Source organism: Scyliorhinus canicula, chromosome 16 (genome assembly GCF_902713615.1).
Source record: "Scyliorhinus canicula chromosome 16, sScyCan1.1, whole genome shotgun sequence".
Lineage (NCBI taxonomy): Eukaryota > Metazoa > Chordata > Chondrichthyes > Carcharhiniformes > Scyliorhinidae > Scyliorhinus > Scyliorhinus canicula.
The window spans coordinates 88,642,049-88,662,695 of NC_052161.1; the positions used below are offsets into that span (position 1 = coordinate 88,642,049).

Consider the following 20,647-nt stretch of genomic DNA (forward strand, 5'->3'; position numbering starts at 1 on the left):
TCATCTATGTGAGAGAAAGAGACATACACAATCCAGCATCACCGAGCCACAGAGTAAAGCTCCCTCTGCACGGTCGCATCATACACTCCTAGGACAGGTACAGCATAGGGTTTGATAAAAAGGAAAACTCCCACGACACTGTCTCCATCAAACTGGTATCGCCACGGGGTTAGATACAGAGTAAAGCTCCCTCTAAACTGCCTCCATCAAACACTCCCAGGACAGGTAAAGCACGGGGTTAGATACAGAGTAAATCTCCCTCCACAATGTCCCCATCAAACACTCCCAGGACAGGTACAGCACGGGGTTAGATACAGAGTAAAGCTCCCTCTACACTGTCCCCATCAAACACTCCCAGGACAGGTACAGCACGGGGTTAGATACAGAGTAAAACTCCCTCTACACTGTCCCCATCAAACACTCCCAGGAAAGGTACAGCACGGGGTTAGATACAGAGTAGAACTTCCCCTCCACTGTCCCCATCAAACACTCTCAGGTTAGATATACAACGATCTCAGATACAGAGGGCATGATTTAATGGCCATACCACGCCCGGCAGAAATACAAGCGAGCAGTGTAGATTGCGGGAGGGTCCGCAATCAGGAACTGTGCCAGACGCCGACCAGGCTCCGAGAAACCAATAGCTATCAGTTAGGCCCAATCTCCACTCTATTAACAGGAAGAGCACCCTATCTAACAGCCTCCCATCATCTAATTGGCTCCGCAGTGAGCCACCACACAGGTGCCGATTTGTGGATCAGGCGTCACAGAACCTGGGGGGTCCCCCGGCCCATTGGAGGCCCCTGGGTGGTCAGGGATTAGATGGTGTGGACCTTGGCCCTGCCACTGGAATGTTATCACCTTGGCTTGGCTGCCAGGCTTGCACCTTGGAACTGCCACACAGGCATTGCCAAGGTGTCTGGGTGTCACCACAAAGACGGTAGGGGCACGCCCACGGTACCAGGGTGGCAGTGCCAGAGTGCCAGAATGGCACTGCCAAGCGTCAGGGACTGAGGGAGGCTGTGCGCATGGAGGGAGAGTTGAGGGGGTATATGAAGTGTGGGTGCGGGCTTGTGCAGGGTGGGTATGAAGTGGGCTCTGAAAGATGGGTTGGGTGAAAGGTGGGGGTCTAGAAGGGGAGCCAGAATGGGGCGTGGGAAGGCCTGAAAAAGTGGGTCCCTCAGTGACCCCATAGCGGGGTGCCATTACTTGGGGTGGGAGGTGCAATGCAAATGTTTGAGGAGGTGACATTCCCCATAGGTGGGGAACCCACAATCCCACCTAGAGATCGAGGCACATTTGAAAATAGTGGCCCGATCTCGGAGGAGCCAGTCTGGCAAGCAGTTTCAGCTCCCCAGTGATGAAAATAATTCTACCGTGGGCTAAACCCATAGGAAACACCCCAGGCCCCAAAAAAGTGATTAACTGTGCTTAGATAGCGGGGAGGAATTCAAAGGCAGAACTGCGAGCAAACCCAACAACACATAAACACTTGGAAACATTTCCATTAGATTTTGCCCAGAGTAAAGTTCCCTCAACATTGTCACCATCAAACACTCCCAGGACAGGTACATCACGGGGCTAGATACAGATTAAAGCTCCATCTACAGCAGCCACATTCACCACACACATCAAACACTGGCAGGATAAGAAAAGTACCGGTTAGACATGGAGTGAAGCTCAGCCACGTGACTCACCTCCTCTGGAAATGCTGTAGACACACCTGGTCCCACAAGGAGTAAAGCAGCACGTCTGAAATTTGCCACAGTCACTCTCACTGGTACAGGCCTTCCCCATGGTCGAATTACACACATAGCTCAGTTGACTGGGGCTGAAGCACTCTCCCGGTTTGTCACCTACAAGGACAACAATTGGATATAAGGGCCAGTCTGCACAGGAGGGAATAGTGGGGCAGGATTCACCATTTCTCTCAGTGTTTTCAGTTCTTCAGAGTTTGATAGGCATTGGATTAATGCTCCTGATGCACTATCAATGACCACAGAAACGAGCATGTAGTCCGAATTGAAGGCTTTAATCGACAAGATGTTTCCCCAGCAGCTCAAGTACAGAAAAGGCAGCTGCAGGGGAAACACGGGTTCTTATGCCCCATCTCAATGGGCAGAGCTACCTTACATTCTGACCAATGGGTTACAAACCATTGGGCCAATGAGCAGCGAGCCTTCTCCACCAATGGTGGCTCAGCACTCCCAGGTACCGTAGTACCTCTAGTCACACTACCACAGGTCCCAGTTTCCCCGTCACCCTGGGTCATGATCCAAGCATCTTGTAGTTTTCAATTTTCACTTCCTGAACCTCGTGAAGCTGCATCTGGCAACTGAAAATCTGACCCGGGCCTTCAGAGCCCAGCGTCTTTCATACTGAACTGTGAAACCAATGGACTCCTCTCTACCAGTCTTGGGTCCATTGGAATCTATCGCCATGTGGTTGTTGCCTCATTCCCCCAGTTTAATGTCACAGTCACTCTCTCATACCCGGGCTCACCTTGTGTGAATGAGTAGAGACATTTCTTGCCACATCCAATGTCACAGCACTGTTGATAAGCACGACAATCGTCGTCATCCTCACAAGACTGAGTCACATTTTTCTTGCAGAGAGACGACACTTTGGAAACTTCTGGACATTTCTTTGGCAAAACTAAATAACATAAAAATCTAAATCAGTCAAATGTCACAGGACATAAAAATCTCAAAACCTCAATTACAGAGTAAATTAAGGTCAACAGTACCGAATCATACACTCCCAGGACAGATACAGCATGGGGTTAGACAAAGTAAAGCTCCCTCTACTCTGTCCCCAACAAAGATCCAGAGTAAAGTTCTCTCTGCACTGTTCCCACCAAACACTCCCAGGACAGCACGATGTTCGACCCAGAGTAAAGCTCCCTCAACACTGTGCCCCCCAAACATGCGCAGGACATTTACAGCATGGTGTTAGATACAGAGTAAAGCTCCATCTACACAGTTCCCATTAAACACTCCCCGGGGTGGAATACAGCGGGCTTTGATACACAGTGAAGCTCCATGTTCACTGTCACATTGAATCTCGGCCCTTCCTGCTCAGTCTGTGTGGGATTCCCCCATGAGAGTGTGTCTGCTGCTCTGTAACTGATGCTCACATTTGTTGATGAATGTTGGGACACATTTCGCCCCACAGCTGGTTTTGCAGCACATCTGCCAGATGTCACATTGGGTGTCGTTGCTGCAATCATTTCCGAGTGTCATGTCACACATCATTGTGAGTCTCCTGGAGACTGGGCATGTTCCATTCACTGAAATATAAGAGGAGACAAAATCACACCACAACCATCTCATCAGTGTGGGACCCTCCCAATCCCAAGAGCACTGGGAACTAGATCCTGCTCTGTGTCCGCTTTCTCCAGTGAACCTAACACACTTCCTGTCCCAGATCTTTGGTCACTCTGATCTCCTGAGGCAGACTAACAGTCACACAAAATATCTGATTGTGGTATTACAAACTCCGGACCAGACCCCAACATTTTCTCGGATACCAGACAGAAATCCCAATTTGTTATTTTTAATTTGTAACACGAAATGGAAAGATATTTTTCTCCAAGAGTGATTCCATGCAAAAACAGGGATGTGGGGCTGGATTCTCTGTTTTGGGGACCATGCCCTCACACCGTTGTAAAAACTGTGGCTTTTCACATCAGAAAAACTGGTGTGAAGGTCCACATATTCCTCGCCCCGCAGGGGGGAGCAGTGAACCAGCGTGAAACTAGCAGCTTTCGCTGCAGATATGGGCCCCCACACTTCCGGGTCAGATGCCATGCATGCGCACTGCGGTGCCCTCTCACAGCCGGGCCGTGCTGCATGGTGGACTCAGACCCTAAACATAGTGCCCCTGATCGGCCTCTCACCCGACCCAGACCACCCGCCCAAAATTTGCCCAGACGCGTATAAGCCCCCCCCCCCCTCTCTGATCAGTCAGCACACGACCAGGGTGCAGCGCTAGTATCTCGACAGCAGGACCATGTTAGATGGACGCCATCGGGACTTCGTCTGGTCGGCTGCGGAGAATGGCAGGGTGGACCTCCAGCAATGGCTGCTGGTAGGTGATATGTGGCACGCATATTTTCCGTGTACGCTGCTTTTCGCGGAGAATCGGAGAACCGGCGCCGGTCTAGATTCCATCTGTGCTGTACTGTTCTATATCCTATATCTATACGGGAAGGAGTGCGAGCGAGAGAGTGTGAGCAAGGGAGAGAGCGAGGGAGAGCATGAGGGAGAGCACGAGGGTGAGAGAGAGAGAGTCCCTGTCAGATTAATGCTGAATCTCCGACAACCATCTGCAGAAACTGTTGTTCAGCTCACAGCTTTCTTTAACACAATTCAAAAAACATGACTGTTAGACACCTGGTACAGACCTGGATCCTCCAGGACCACATCATCTCAATCTCACTCAACTTGCATGACTTAATTGCTTAAGTTTTCACACACTATATCAAATGATTTACAGCTCAGAAATCATAACAAAAACCCATCAGTTGTTTCTTTGTTAAAAAAGCAGGACCTAAAATAACAATTATCTCACTTTTACGACATCTTAATTGCACCTTCTGCAGCCACAGTGTCTGTCTTTATTTTTCTCAGGACTTTTAAAACATGTTATTGCAGCACATATACATAGACCCTACCCCAGACTCTTGAAATCATGACTGCGCCAGCGCATATCATATCCTATATATATTAATTTCAGACATTCATCACAGTAAGAAGCTGTTATTGGATAGGGATCAGGAGCAGGAACCCGGGCTGATTTACTCCGCTCACTAATCCAGGGTAACTAGACAGGGATCAGGAGCAGGAACACTGAATGATTCACCCCCCTCCCTAACCCAGGTGTTATTGGAAAGAGAGCAGGAGCAGAAACCCGGGTTAATTCACTCAATACTCTAACCTATGTTGACGGGACGGGGGTCAGTGTACAGTGGGTGGGGACGATTCTCTCACCTCCTGTGAAACACTTGGGGATACATTTCTTGCCGCAGTCGGCATCACAACAAGTGTGGAAAGCATCACAATCCTTGTTCTCTTCACATGAATCTCCGGTGCTCATCTGGCAGAAGATGGAAAGTCTGTCCTCAGTGGGGCACTGGTCCGTTGGTTCTGAAAGAGCAAAGGAGGAATTCACATTGATCCTGTCTCTTTCCCCACATCAGGGACATTTCAAAACGCTCTTTGGTCAATGGTTCACTTTTCTTTAAAGTGTCACAATGTTACAATCTGGGAAATGTGATGAATAATGCACGCACAGCAAGATCCCACAATCAGACCTCGAGGTTACGGCCCAGTTCTGTCTGAATCATGGAATGGTCCCAACACAGAAGGAGACCACTTGGCCCATCGGGCTCATTCTGACCCTCCACAAGAGCAGTCCAGTTGGTTCTACCCCACCCTGCCACCACCCTTCCCTTTACCCCAACATTTCCTCTGTACTGCCCTCATTACTGACAACCAGGGATTGTGTGCCTGGCTAATGTGCTCACGGTCTGACAGTCCCAGCCCGTTTCAACACAGCCGAGAATATGTGACTCACACTCTGATTTGCCTAGATGTTAATCAGTGAACCATTGGACTACGTAAAGGAATCTCTAACACATCAGACTTCAATTGGGCCCATGCTTTTGCTCCTCAGCCTCTTTTAACAAAGGCAAACCAATCGTGCCCTCCATTGACTGGACGACACACCTCCCACACAGCCTCCTATCACGGAGGTACGAGGCTGACACTGCAGCCTCCAATGAGTGCATTGAGGCTGACGAATAACCCCTGATTTTGTTCAACGTGACGACCCAAGTTACCATTCTCCGTCTCTTGCATGCGCACTTACTTTTTGCCAGGCACTCTGGCACACATCTCGACCCACACTCCGTCTTACAGCATGATGCCCAGTGACCACAGGAATCATCATTCTCACAGGGAGCAGTGAAGTTCATCTTGCACACGTAATGCAGTCTAGATGAATGTGGGCATGTCCCTCCGTGACCTGTAGGGAAGACACAGATTGACATCACTCACTGATACTCCTGACTAACAGACACCATTCAATGCTCTATGTCCCACAACCAGAGCACGGGGTTAGACACAGAGTAAAGCTCCATCTTGACTGTTCCCAACAAACACTCCCAGGAAGATACAGCACGGGGTTAGATACAGAGTAAAGATCCCTTTAAAAAGTCTCCATCAAACACCCGCAGGGCAGTTACAGCATGAAGTGAGATACAGAGTAAATGTCCCTCCACACTGTCCCCATCAAAAATTCCCAGAACAGGTCCTGCAAGAGGTTAGATACAGAGCAAAGCTCCCTCCACACTGTCCCCTTCATACACTCCGATAACAGGTACGGCACAAGGTTAGATACAGAATAAAGTGCTCTCTGCACTATCCCCATCAAACAGTCTAAGGACAGGTAGAGCACAGGGATAGATAGAATGTAAATCGGCCTCTAAACTGTCCCCAGCAAACACCCCCAGGACAGGGACATTACGGGGTTAAATAAAGAGTAAAGATGCCTCTCCTGTCCACGTCAAACACATACAGGACAGTTATAGCACTGGGTTAGATATAGAATAAAGAAACATCTACACTGTCCCATCAATCACACTGAGGACAAGTGCAGCACGGGCTAGACACAGAGTAAAGCGACCACTGCAATGTCCACATCAGGTACACAAGGCGCGATTCTCCCAAAACGGGAGAAATCGATTCTGGTCCCCGGTCGGGGCTAGCAGCCCGACGCCGTAAGCTCCGGCATCACGGGCTTAACGAATTTCGTTAAGCCCGCTTGCCGGAGTTAGCGCCGGCTGACGCGTCATATGACGTCAGCCGCGCATGCGCGGATTGGACGACTCCAACCCGCGCATGCGCGGATGACGTCATCGCGTATTTGCGTGAAACCCGCGCATGCGCGGGCCGGGATGCCCCTCAGCCGCCCCGCGAATGGATACTGCGGGGCGGCGGAAGGAGAAATAGTGCGCGGGCATCGGGCCCGCTGCCCACGATCGGTGCCCACCGATCGCGGGCCCATGGCACCCTTGGCACGGCCGTGGTACTGCCATGCCAATCGGTGCCATGGTTATAAAAAGCGAGTTGTTCCCACCGTTTTTACGAACGGCCAGACCAGGTTTGTTTGCCGTTCGTAAAAACAGCGTAAAGGGCTGGGACTTCGGCCCATCTATCAGCTGTGAATCGCTGCCGGCCGTAAAAAAACGGCGGCAGCGATTCGTGTCGGGAGTTGGGGGGGGGGGAAGAATAGCGGGAGGGCGGGAAAAATGTCGGGAAGGCCCTCCCGCTATTCTCCGACCCGTCGTGGAGGGCGGAGAATCGCGCCCACAGTCTTCTAGCCTTTTGGCTAGGATTTTGGCCAGTATTTTGGCGTCTGCGTTCAGCAGAGATATGGGTCTGTATGACCCACATTCCGTTGGGTCTTTGTCTTTCTTAGGTATCAGCGAGATTGAGGCCTGTGCTAACGTGGGTGGCAGTGTGCCCATAGCTAGCGGGTCTGTGAACATCTCCCGCAGGTGCGGGGCCAGCGCTGTCGCGAATTTTTTGTAGAAGTCCGCCGGGAATCCGTCTGGTCCCGGCGCCTTCCCCGTCTGCATGGAGCTAATGCTGTCCATGATCTCTCCCAGTGCTAGTGGTGCTTCCAGGTCCTGTTTTCTGCCCTCTCCCATGACTGGTATGTCCAGTCCATCAAGGAACCGGTTCATCCCAGCCTTCCCCGTTGGGGGCTCTGAGGTGTACAGCTCTTGGTCGAAGGCCTTGAAGGTTTTGTTAATCCTCTCTGGTTCTGTTTCCAGCGTGCCTCCGGTAGCCCTGATTTGCGCATTTCTCTGGTGGCTGCCTGCTTTCTCAGCTGGTGTGCCAACAGGCGGCTGGCTTTGTCTCCATGTTCGTACAGGGTCCCGCGCGCCTGGTGGAGTTGGTGCACTGCTTTCCTGGTGGAGAGCAGGTCAAAGTTCCTTTGTAGTTCTTTCCTCTCTGCCAGGAGCTTTATGGTCGGGGCCTCGGAGTATTTACGGTCTACCTCCAGCATGGAGTTGACCAGCTTCTGCCTAGCCACCCTTTCCTCCCTATCTCTTCGCGCTTTGAAGGCAATGATTTCCCCTCTTAGTACGGCTAAAGCGCTTCCCAGAACGTGGAGGGTGAGACCTCCCCATTTTGGTTGTTCAGTACAGTGTTAGATTGATTGATTGGCTGGTGGCCAATGAATTGAATGAAATGGCTGGGCTCTGCCTGGTAACAGGTGGTGATTTGACCCTATCCCACTGGAATGCTTTTCAGAGTCCCAAGGTTTCACTTTTGATTTTGACAGCATGGAAGCAAGACTCGGCTATCTCTCTCCAGAAAGGCTGATGTGAACCGTTGAAGATTCGGAATCCAGGTTTTCTCCATTTTGGCTTGGTCAGAACAGAACTGACTCCATTTTGCACATCACAGAAATACGTAGACACCATTTGTATTTGGAGATCTTCAGATGTATCCTTCTCTTCGATCCCAACACTTATTTAGGAAGTCTTAAATGACATGGATCCACGACCGATAGAGGTAGTGGGTTTTGTCATGAGTGACGTATCCGAACATCGTGCATTAGAAAGTAACTGAAATCCTGTTAACTGTTTGAGACAAAGAAATGTAACCTCCCCTCGTGAGAGCTACTCGGACTCTTAACAGAGAAACTGATTTCCCTCTTTTGGTGGCTGAGCCTGATATAGGCTTGTAAGATAGTCCCTTCAGATCTGGAATACCTAAACCCCACTCACACTTGCAATAACTGAAATAATTGTGCATGCAGGTGCAATGGGGGGCACGGAACATAATCACAGATGCCCATTGCATGCTAGCCTATCTTACAATGGATACAAACAAACTGTTACTTTAATCAGACTTTGTAACAGCATGTGAGCACTTTGGAATGGTACACTTTTTTAGATCATTATTATCCAATACTACATATTAACTGAAAGATAATGAGACTGCTTTAGAATGTCACATTTTAAACTGGGACTGTTGTTACACACTTACCTTGTGTATTCACGCTGTATTGTGGCCATGTATCTGTATTATACTCACTCTATATAAACGTATATAACTTGTATTATAATTTTGTTGTACCAGTATTATAAAATCATAGAATCCCTACAGTGCAGAAGGAGGCCATTCGGCCCATCGAGTCTGAACCGACCCACTGAAAGAGCACCCTACAGAGGCCTTCTCCGCTGGCTTATCTCCTTTATCGTGACAGCCACGATAAGGACATTGCACTAGAAACACTATCGTCTTTGAAGTCATAACATCACGTATCCAAAATGAGTATTCTGTAAAAGTATGAATGGATACGATGCCATCTGTTGTCTTCAAAGTAAAAAGGCCTAGTGCAGCTTTCAAGGCTGCTGTGAAACTGGCTGGAGCCTCATAGTGAGCTAACTGATAAGCACAGGAATACAGGCTACTGGTGCCAGCCTGTTACAGGGAGGGTGGCAGCCATTAATCCATCCTCTGTTGGATGAAGGTGTCTCAGGCTAACTAATTCCTGGAAACGTGACCAGTTATCAATTTTAAAGTCACAAGAGGAGACTTCCTAAACATTCAGGATGATAATGCCATCAAATACTTATTGGTAAAAAACAAGGATACAGAATGGTGGAGTTATGGGAGGTATGGTACATACGGGAGTGATATGCCATCAATGAACACACGACAAGTGGTGAACGTAACTGAGGCTTTAATACACCAAACAGAAAGCCTCCTGGCATCTGATCCCGAACTGGATCAGAGGCGGAGACCTGCCACCTTGATACATGAGCCCGAGGGGAGGAGCCACAGGCAGAGCCAGCAGGGACAGGCCCAGGCATGTAACAATACAATACAATACAGTGGTTTACCACATTCACCCCCTTTTAAAATAAACAGTCCAGCGGGGGTGAAGTGGGCCTAAGGATCAAGTCTGTCGGGGGACTTGACCTTACGCCGTGATCGTCTCAGTTCTGGCTGTGGTGTGGGCAACGGTGTCGAGACCTACGCGTCCTGGAGCGTGTTGCCCTCTTCTTCACCCAGTTGTTGAGTTGGTGGAAGGCGGGGGGAGGTGGTGTATGGGTGGGGCTGATGGTGAATGTCGACGGTTGGCCTGCGGGTGCCAGTTCTTGAGGTAAGTGGGTAGAGTTGGGGGAAGACGGTGCACGGTCGGGGGTGGTGGTGATGGTCGCTGCAGATGCCAAATGCCGAAGGCAGACTGTGTCCTGTCACCTGTCCTGATGTGCCACAGAGGCATATTGTGGATTGGCATGGAGGAGCAGGACCTTCTCGACGAGGGTATCTGATTCATGGCTCCTCACATGCTTCCGTAAAGGACGGGCCCTGGGACTGTCAGACAGGACAGGAGCGATACCCCAGGGGTGGACTTCCCAGGGAAGGCAAACATACGCTCGTGAGGAGCCTCGTTGGTGGCAGTACACAGGAGCGACCGGATGGAGTGGAGCGTATCGGAGAGGACCTCCTGCCAGCAGGAGACTGCGGGACTTCTAGACCGTAGGGCCAGGAGGACGGCCTTCCAGACCGTCGCTTGCTCCCTCTCCACCTGTCCATTGCCCTGAGGGTTGTAGCTGGTCGTCCTGCTGAGGCGATGCCCTTACTGAGCAGGAACTGATGCAACTCGTCGCTCATGAAGGAGGAACCCCGATCGCTATGGATGTAAGTGGGGAACCCGAACAAGGTGAAAAGACTGGGCTGGGCCTTGATGATGGTGGCAGAGGTCATGTCAGGGCAAGGGATGGCAAAGGGGAATCTTGAGTACTCGTCAACAATGTTAAGGAAGTACACGTTACAATCAGTGGAGGGGAAGGGCCCTTTGAAATCGACGCTGAGGCGCTCAAAGGCGCGAGAGGCCTTTACCAGGTGCGCTCTGTCTGGCCAATAGAAGTGCAGTTTGCACTCTGCGCAGACCTGGCAGTCCCTGGTCACGGTCCTAACATCCTCGATGGAGTAAGGCAGGATAAAGTGAAAAAAATGGGTGACCCCCCCGGGTGACAGAGGTCATTGTGGAGGGCCCGGAGTCGGTCAACTTGTGCGCTGGCACATGTACCATGGGATAGGGCATCTGGGGGCTCATTGAGCTTCCCAGGTCGATACAAGATATCGTAGTTGTATGTGGAGAGCTCGATCCTCCACCTCAGAATCTTGTCATTCTTGACCTTGCCCCGCTGTGTGTTATTGAACAGGAAGGCAACCGACCGTTGGTCAGTGAGGAGAGTGAATCGCCTGCCGGCCAGGTAATGCATCCAATGTCGCACAGCTTCTGTCCGCACTGGATCAAAGGCGGAGACCAGCCACCTTTATACATGAGCCCGAAGGGAGGAGCCACAGGCGGAGCCAGCAGGGACAAGCCCAGGTATATAACAATACAATACAATACAGTGGTTTACCACAGGGAGGTATGGGCGAAGAGTGTAAAAAGCCGATGAACAGAATTCAATGCTTGATCCTTATATACTTTTTCGAGTCTAACAGCCGACTGTCTCTCTCCCTCTGGAAATCCTGTTGTGAGTTCTATCCCTCTCTCTCTCTATATATATGTCGATAACTCCAGAATGCCTGTGTGAGTGCTCTCTCTCTCTCTAGAAGGCCTGTGAGTGCAGTATTTGGCCTAGTGCTCAAATTCACCGTGCACTATCCCAGGGTGTCTTAACATCATCAAAGACTCCCAACACAGGATAGCATGGGGTTACATACAGAGTAAATCTAGAGTCTGGAGCTAACAGAGCCAGGCAGGTGAGGCTTGGACAGTCCATATTCCTTACCTTCACTTCACTTATTAATGGGATTTTGCATTTTAACTACCCCACTCGGCCGTGAAACCCACGGGCGGGCATGTGATGCCGTAGAAAAAAGTGAAGTGCAAGACCGGAGTTAATCGGCCAGTGTCAATCTCCTCAATTCTGGAAGTAACAGAGGACAGGCAGGTGAGACTTGGACAGTCCATATCCCTTACCTTCAAACTTGAGCTTCATCACACATCTGTTCCCACATCCAGCTTCACAACAGCTCTGCCAAATATCACAATCATCATCGCTGGAACATTGATTTCCCAGTTTCATCTGACAAATGGGAGTGAGTCGCGATTCTGCTGGGCATTCAAAGACCTCCTCTGTAGACACAAGAACATTTTGGGTGTCAAATTGAACTGATTCTGGAGAGGGGCAACGGTCACAACAGCAATCCATCTCAGTCATGAATATACTCAATATTTTATCATTTGTTGTTCTCTGGATCGGTAATTTCACAGATTCCCAAATCTTTCACCCTTCATACAATCCTTTCACCCCTCTCACGACCCTCTTTGTAGCCTATATCAACCAATTCTCCCCTCTCACAGACAACCTCCCCTTTCAAGGACACTCTCCAAGATTGTGGGATTAGACTGGGTGGGATATTAAAGGGTGCCGGGAGTGAGTGGGAGAGTGGGATTAGACTGTGTTTGATCAGACCGGTGCGATATTAAGGGGTTCAGGGAGTGATAGGGGTAGAGTGGGATTAGACTGGGTGGGATTAGACTGGGTCGGATATGTCAGGGTGTGAGGGAAGTGGGATTAGACTGGGTGGGATATTGAAGGGAAGAGTGAGATTAGACTGGGTGTGATTTTAAAGGGTGCGGACAGTGAAGGGGAGAGTGGTATTAGACTGGGTGGAATATTAAATGGCGTGGGGAATGAGGGGGTGAGTGGGATTAGGCTGGGTTAGATTTAACCCGATGGGATATTAAATAGTGCAGGGAGTGACAGGGGTAGAGTGGGGTTAGACTGGGTAGGATATTAAAAGGTGTGGGAAGTGAGGGGGAGAGTGGGTTAGACTGGGTGGGATATTAAAGAGTGTGGGGGAGAGTTCGATTAGTCTAGGTGAGATATTAAAGTGGAGAGGGGAGTGAGGGGGAGAGTGGGATTGGACTGGGTGGGATTAGACTGGATGGGATATTAATGGGTGCGGGGAGTGATGGGAAAATGAAATGAAAATCACTCATTGTCACAAGTAGACTTCAAATGAAGTTACTGTGAAAAGCCCCTAGTTGCCGCCTTCCGGCGCCTGTTCGGGGAGGCTGGTATGGGAATTGAACCGTGCTGCTGGCCTGCCTTGGTCTGCTTTACAAAGCCAGCGATTTAACCCTGTGCTAAACCAGCATGTAGGAAAGAGTGGGATTAGACTAAGCGGGATATGAAAGGTATGGGGAGTGAGGTGGAGAGTGCGATTAGACTGGGTAGGATATTAAATGGTGCTGGGAGTGAGGGGGAAGAGTGCGATTAGACTTGGTGCTATAATAAAGGGTGCAAGGAGCGCGGGGTAGAGTGAGATTAGACTGGGTGGAATATTAAAGCGAGCGGGGAGTGAGGGGAAGAATGGAATTAGACTGGGCGAGATATTAAGGAGTGCAGAGAGTGAGGGGGAGAGTGGGATTAGACTGGGTGGGATATTAAAGGGAGTGGGGAGTGAGGGGAAGAATTTAATTAGACTGGGTGAGATATTAAGGAGTGAGGGGAGTGAGGGGAAGAGTCGGATTAGACTGGGTGGAATATTATTAGTCGTGGCATGTGAATGGGAGAATAGGATTAGACAGGGAGGGATATTAAAGGTAAAGTATGAGAGGGAGAGTGGGATTAGACTGGTTGGCATAGATCAGGGACTGCTGGAGTGAGGTGGAGAGTGGGATAAGACTGGGACGGATATCTAATGGTGTGGGGAGTGAAGGGGCGAGTAGTATTAGATTGATGGTATATTAACAGGTCTGGGGAGTGAGGAGAGAGTGGGATTAGACTGCGTGGGATTTCGAAAAATATTTTTATTCAGAAAACATTTTCAATTATAACATATAGAATAGTCTAGCAAATTTATATAGCTTTTATAAAACTTTCTCTCCATAAGCCCCTCCAACCCAATTCCCCATGCCAACTCCACCCCCCCCCCCCCCGCCCCGCCTACCTACCCCCTCCTAATTGCTGACGACAACCAGCTCTTTAAAGAAAGTAATGAACGACATCCGCCTTGAGTAAAACCGCTCCTCAGATCTCCTAATGGTAAACTTTATCTTTTCCAAATGCAGGCATTCATCAAATCTCCCAGCCCTGCCAATAGCTTAGCCGGCGCTGATGCCTGCCATCTGAGCAAGACTCGCCTCCAGGCTATCAGAGAGATGAAGGCCAAAACATCAATCTTTCTTCCCTCTTCCATCCCCGGCAGGTCCGTCACTTCAAAGATTGGTCACGGCTTCACTCTAACTTCCAAAATCTCCGACATTATTCCAAAGAAGGAAACCCACATCTTAACCAGTTTAGGACAAGACCAAAACATGTAAGAGTGGTTCGTTGGTCCCCTTGCACAATGCTCTCATCTATCCTCTACACTTGGGAAGAACCCAGTCATATGTGCCCTGGTCAAGTGCATCCTATGCACCACTGTAAACTGTATTAAACTTAATCTCGCACATGAGGAGGTGAAGTTTACCCGATGCAGAACCTCACTCCAGACCCTGCCCCCATCCAAAAACAAGCCTATTTCTTCCACCCATTTCTCCTTTACATATTCCAGTAAAGCTTTCTCCATCACCGTCATCTGCCAATATACGTCTGATATTTTTCCTTCCCTTAGCTCATCAAGAGCAACACCTTGTCCAGAAGTGAAGGTGCCGGCAACCCATGAAACAAGGAGAACTCTTTACAAACAAATTTTCCCACCTGAAAATGCCTAAAATCATTCCCTCTCGGCAGTTGAAACTTCTCCACTAGCTCCTCCAGTTCAGCAATCCCTCCTCCACGAACAAATCCCTAAACCTCTCAATACCCTCCCTCTTCCAGATCTTATTCATCGAGTCCATCCCAGCTGATACAAACCTATGATTCCCACAGATAGGCGCCAATAGTGGCATAGACCCTAATTTAAAGTGCCGTCTGAACTGATTCCATAATCTTAATAATAATAATAATAATAATCGCTTATTGTCACAAGTAGGCTTCAATGAAGTTACTGTGACAAGCCCCTAGTCGCCACATTCCGGCGCCTGTTCGGGGAGGCTGGTACGGGAATTGAACCCGTGCTATGTTCTGCATTGCAAGCCAGCGATTTAGCCCACTGAGCTAAACCAGCCTAATCTTAGGGTGGCTATTAACACTCGGCTTGAAGAAAACCAAGCTGAAGAGAACAGAAGAGGAGCAGTGACAAGTGTCCTCAAGCTCAAACCTATACAAGAAGGCTCCTCCATCCGCCCCCAGAACAATCCAACGCCCGAAACCATCCCTGCACTTTGTCAACATTTCTGTCCAGTACAGTAGTCCCCCTTTATAACGCGGGTGTTGGGGTCCAAGACAGCCACCCGCGTTGCAACCGAGCCGCGGATAGCCATGATGGGGGTTTTAAATTTATTAAAAAATCTATGCTAGCGCTTCCCATTGTGAGTCTACGGGGGGGGCGGGGGGAGAGGTCAGACCCCCGTAGACTCACAATGGGAAGCGCTAGCATAGATTTTAAATAAATTAAAACCCCCATCGTGGATCCAATTAAAATTTCAGCGGCCGGCTCACTTTGATCCGGAGAAGGAAGCTGCTCTCACTGAAATCAGCCGGCCGCTGAAATTGACACTGCTGGCTGCTCTCTCCCTCCAATCCAACTTTTAAGTTTTAATGTTTCTGATTGGAGGGAGAGCAGCCGGCAGTGTCAATTTCTATTTTTTTCCTCCGGCTTGCCCCTCTCCCCCCACATCCTCCAACTAGACCCTCTCCCCCCACACCCTCCGACTCGCCCCCTCTCCCCCCACACCCTCCGGCTCGCCCCTCTCCCCCCACACCCTCCGGCTCGCCCCCTCTCCCCCCACATCCTCCGGCTCGCCCCCTCCCACACCCTCCGGCTTGCCCCCTCTCCCCCCCACATCCTCCGGCTCCCCCCACATCCTCCGGCTCGCCCCCTCCCCACACCCTCCGGCTCGCCCCCTACCCCCCCGTCCCCCAACACCCTCAGGGCTCCCCTCTCTCCCCCAACACCCGCAGGGCCCTCCTCTCTCCCCCAACACCCGCAGGTCCACCCTCTCTCCCCCACACCCCCAGGGGGTCTCCCCCACACCCACAGGGGGGTCTCCCCCACACCCGCCCACACCCGCTCCCCCCCAACACCCGCCCCCCACCACTCCCCCCCCAACTCCCGCCCCCCCACCTCTCCCCCCCAACACCCGCAGGGCCCCCCTCTCTCCCGCAACACCCGCAGGGCCCCCCTCTCTCCCCCACACCCCCAGGAGGGTCTCCCCCACACCCACAGGGGGGTCTCCCCCACACCCGCCCCCCTCCTCTCCCCCCCAACACCCGCCCCCCTCCTCTCCCCCCCAGCACCCGCCCCCCTCTTCTCCCCCCCAACACCCGCCCCCCTCTTCTCCCCCCCAACACCCGCCCCCCTCCTCTCCCCCCAACACCCGAACCCCCCTCTTCTCCCCCCCCAACACCCGCCCCCCTCTTCTCCCCCCCAACACCCGCCCCCCCTCTTCTCCCCCCCAACACCCGCCCCCCCTCTTCTCCCCAACACCCGCCCCCCTCTTCTCCCCCCAAACACCCGCCCCCCCCTCTTCTCCCCCCAACACCCCGCCCCCCCTCCTCTCCCCCCCAACACCCGCCCCCCCTCTTCTCCCCCCCAACACCCGCCCCCCCTCTTCTCCCCCCCAACACCCCGCCCCCCTCTTCTCCCCCCCCCAACACCCGCCCCCCCCTCTTCTCCCCCCCAACACCCGCCCCCCTCTTCTTCTCCCCCCCCAACACCCGCCCCCCTCTTCTTCCCCCCCCCCCCAACACCCGCCCCCCCTCTTCTCCCCCCCAACACCCGCCCCCCCCTCGGCAGTGTCAATTTCAGCGGCCGGCTGATTATTTCAGTGAGAGCAGCTTCCCTCTCCGGATCAAAGTGAGCCGGCCGCTGAAATTGACACTGCCCGCTGCTCTCTCCCTCCAATCCAACTTTTAAGTTTTAATGTTTCTGATTGGAGGGAGAGAGCAGCCGGCAGTGTCAATTTCAGCGGCCGGCTCACTTTGATCCAGAGAGGGAAGCTGCTCTCACTGAAATAATCAGCCGGCCGCTGAAATTGACACAACTGACAGTTGGGGTCCATAAGCCCCCCCGCGGTATATCGCGAACCGCGGTATTGCGGAGCGCGGTATAACGGGGGACTACTGTAATAGTACATCAAATTAGGTAGCACCGACACTCCAAACTGTATTTTCCTCTGGAATAAAGCCCTTCAAACCCAGGGGGAGGGTCCTACCCACCGAAACAAAAGTTAAAATAAAGTTGTTGACCCTACTAAAAAAAGACTTAGGAAGAGAGACTGGGAGACATTTAAACACAAACAAGAACCTAGGAAAAATGTTAATCTTAGACGTATGCAGCCTTCTCGTCAAAGACAACAGGAGGGCATCCCACCTCTTCAGGTCTGCCGTCACCCCCTCTACCAGACAGGTCAGATTTAATTTATGCAATGAGACCCTATCATGAGCCACCCGTATTCCCAGGTACTTTAAACTAGTCCTGGCCAGCCAAAACAGACCCCAGATCCGTTCCGATCACTCGAGGGTTAACCACATTCAATCTATATCCTGAGAAGGTACCAAACTTCTTAAGCACGTCAATTCTTGTATCCTTGATACTTTAGAGGGAGGATCCGTAAAATATACCACCCTTTTATTCCCTACCTTCCCTCTCTATACCCTTCCACTCGGCCGATTACCTAATTGCCATAGCCAATGGGTCAATCAGCAAAACAGTAATGGGGATAGGGATATTTAAATGTGTGTGGAGAGTGAGAGGGAGAGGGATATTAAAGAGTGCGGGATTGAAGGAGAGAGTGGAATTAGACTGGATGGCATACTAAAGAGTGTGCGATTGAAGGGGAGAGTGGAATTAGACTGGATGGCATACCAAAGAGTGTGGGATTGAAGGGGAGAGTGGAATTAGATTTGATGGCATACTAAAGAGTGCGGGATTGAAGGGGAGAGTGGAATTAGACTGGATGGCATACTAAAGAGTGCGGGATTGAAGGGGAGAGTGGAATTAGACTGGATGGCATACTAAAGAGTGTGGGATTGAAGGGGAGAGTGGAATTAGACTGGATGGCATACTAAAGAGTGCGGGATTGAAGGGGAGAGTGGAATTAGACTGGATGGCATACTAAAGAGTGCGGGATTGAAGGGGAGAGTGGAATTAGATTGGAATTAAAGGAATGGAATTAAAGGCAGCACGGTAGCACAATGGTTAGAACAGTTTCTTCACAGCTCCAGGGTCCCAGGTTCCATTCCTGGCTTGGATCATTGTCTGTGCGGAGTCTGCACATTCTCCCAGTGTCTGCGTGGGTTTCCTCCGGGAGCTCCAGTTTCCTCCCACAGTCCAAACATGTGCAGATTAGATGGATTGGCTATGCTAAATTGCCTTTAGTGTCCAAAAAAGGTTAGGAAGGGTTACGGGGATTGGGTGGAGGTGTGGGGATAGGGTGGAGGTATGGGTTTAGGTAGAGTGCTCTTTCCTAGAGCCGGTGCTGAATCGATGGGGCGAATGGCCTTCATCTGCATTGTAAATTCTATGATTCTATGATTCAATGAATTAGACTGGGCAGGTTATTAAAGTGTGCTGAGAGTGAGGGGAAGAGTGGGATTAGTTGGATGGGAGTCTGAAGGGTGTGGGGTTTGAGATGGAGAATCTGATTAGACTGGGTGGGATATTAAACAGTGTGGGGTGTGAGGGGGGAGTGGGATTAGATTATGTTGGATATTAAAGGGAGGAGGGTTTGTGTAGGACAGTGGGATTCGACATGCTGGGATATTAAAGAATATGGGGAATGAGGGGGAGGGTGGGATTAGAGTGGGTGAGATATTAAGGGGTGTGGGGTATGAAGGGAGAGTGGGAAGAGACTGGGTGGGATTTAAAAGGGTGTGGGTTGTGACGGGAAGAGTGGGATTAGACTGATTGGGATATAGAAGTGAGTGCAGGCAGCAGGTGGAGAGTGGGATTATAGTAAATGGGATGTTAACGGGTGCGGGGAATGAGGGGGGTGGAGAGAGTAGAATTAGACCAAGTGGGATATCTAAGGGTGTGCGGATAATATCGGGTGCGCGTAGTGAGAAGGAGAATGGGATTAGACTGGGTGGGATATTAAAGGGTGTGGGGAGTGAGGAGATTGAGTGGGATTAGACTGGGTGGGATATCTAAGGGTGTGTGGATAATTTCGGGTGCACGCAGTGAGAAGGAAGATGGGATTAGACTGGGTGGGATATTTAAGAGTGCGCGGGGAGTGAGGGGGGGTGAGTAAGGGGGAGAGTGGGATTAGACTGGGTGGGATATTATCGGATATGGTGGGTCTAATTAATCCAATCAGTTTCTGAATTCACACTGTTGCTGACCGCTGTGAATGGTTATGATTGCAGCAGGAGGCAACCAGTTAGATCGAAGGATTATATCCAGAACTGTATAAATCTACCCACAGGAAACGAATGACAGGCTGCTCCTCTTTTCTTGAATTACCTGGATGTCAGATTATCTAATCGAGATTCCACAAATGATTCCAGGATTTGATTGCGTGGTTGCTGAGGGATGGTGGTTTCCTCTTGTAAGGGAAGAGCATACTCAGGCATCATCACCCTTAATGGGGGGAATCTGGAAGAAATCCCTTCAACCAGAGAGCAGTGAGAATGTGGAACTCACGGCCACATGCAGTGATTGGAGTGAATTGTGTGGATGTGTTTGTTGAGGGATTATGATGATAGATTTGCAGGAAGAAAGATGGGTTGGAGTAAGGCCATTGGGCCCAATGGGACTGCTTTAGCACAGGGCTAAAGAGCTGGCTTTTAAGCAGGCCAGCAGCACGGTTCAATTCCCGTACCAGCCTCCCCAAACAGGCGCCAGAATGTGGCGACTAGGGGCTTTTCACAGTAACTTAATTTGAAGCCTACTTGTGACAATAAGCGATTTTCATTTTCATTCATCATGTGCAATCCAATGTAATTTGATGGATGATTGAGCGGTTTGAGGGAGGGAAATCTGAGCTATAATTTCCCACCTCCCTGCGCCTCCTCCAAGTGTGCCGGGCTGGGGGTGACGGAGTTTGCGTCTGAATCCTCAACCCACCCCGACCACCTTCGTAACTCACCTGACAATGGCTCAGTCACTCCCTCGGTGAGGGAGACGAGTAGTATCACTCCCAGAAACTTCATCTTCACGTCAGTGACAGAAATCTCCTGGAGCTGGGCCTGGGACTCAACAATACTGAATATATACATGCATGTACACCCCAGCTCCACCCCTTTCCTCATCAGGTGAGTTCTCAAGTATCTTGAGGGTTTTGTGAGCATAATTAATCTCTGAGAGAGGGCGGAGTGAAGATATCAGATCCAGAGTGGTTACCTGATCCAAGTTTTACACGCACACCCAGCACCCATTTCAATAACACAACCTCAGAACAAATTAAAATTCTTCAGGACCAATGAACTGCTTGTTCTGAAGTCCAGTCACTCATATAAGATGGCAAACTAGAGAGCCACTGGGCCACAGGAAGCTCCCACAAACACCGAAACTGAGCCAATCATCTATTCTGTTCTTTAGACACC

General features: G+C 50.6%; 1 protein-coding gene across 1 annotated transcript; it reads right to left on the reverse strand.

Annotated features, from left to right (window-relative positions):
* Positions 1-3,077: 3,077 nt before the first annotated feature.
* LOC119951023 (WAP four-disulfide core domain protein 3-like) lies at positions 3,078-20,320 on the reverse strand. The gene is made up of 5 exons (XM_038774057.1): positions 20,191-20,320; positions 12,028-12,183; positions 5,872-6,027; positions 4,992-5,147; positions 3,078-3,289 (listed from the first exon to the last, which is right to left on the reverse strand). Exons 1-5 carry the CDS (start codon positions 20,318-20,320, stop codon positions 3,078-3,080), a joined length of 810 nt encoding a protein of 269 aa, XP_038629985.1.
* Positions 20,321-20,647: the final 327 nt, after the last annotated feature.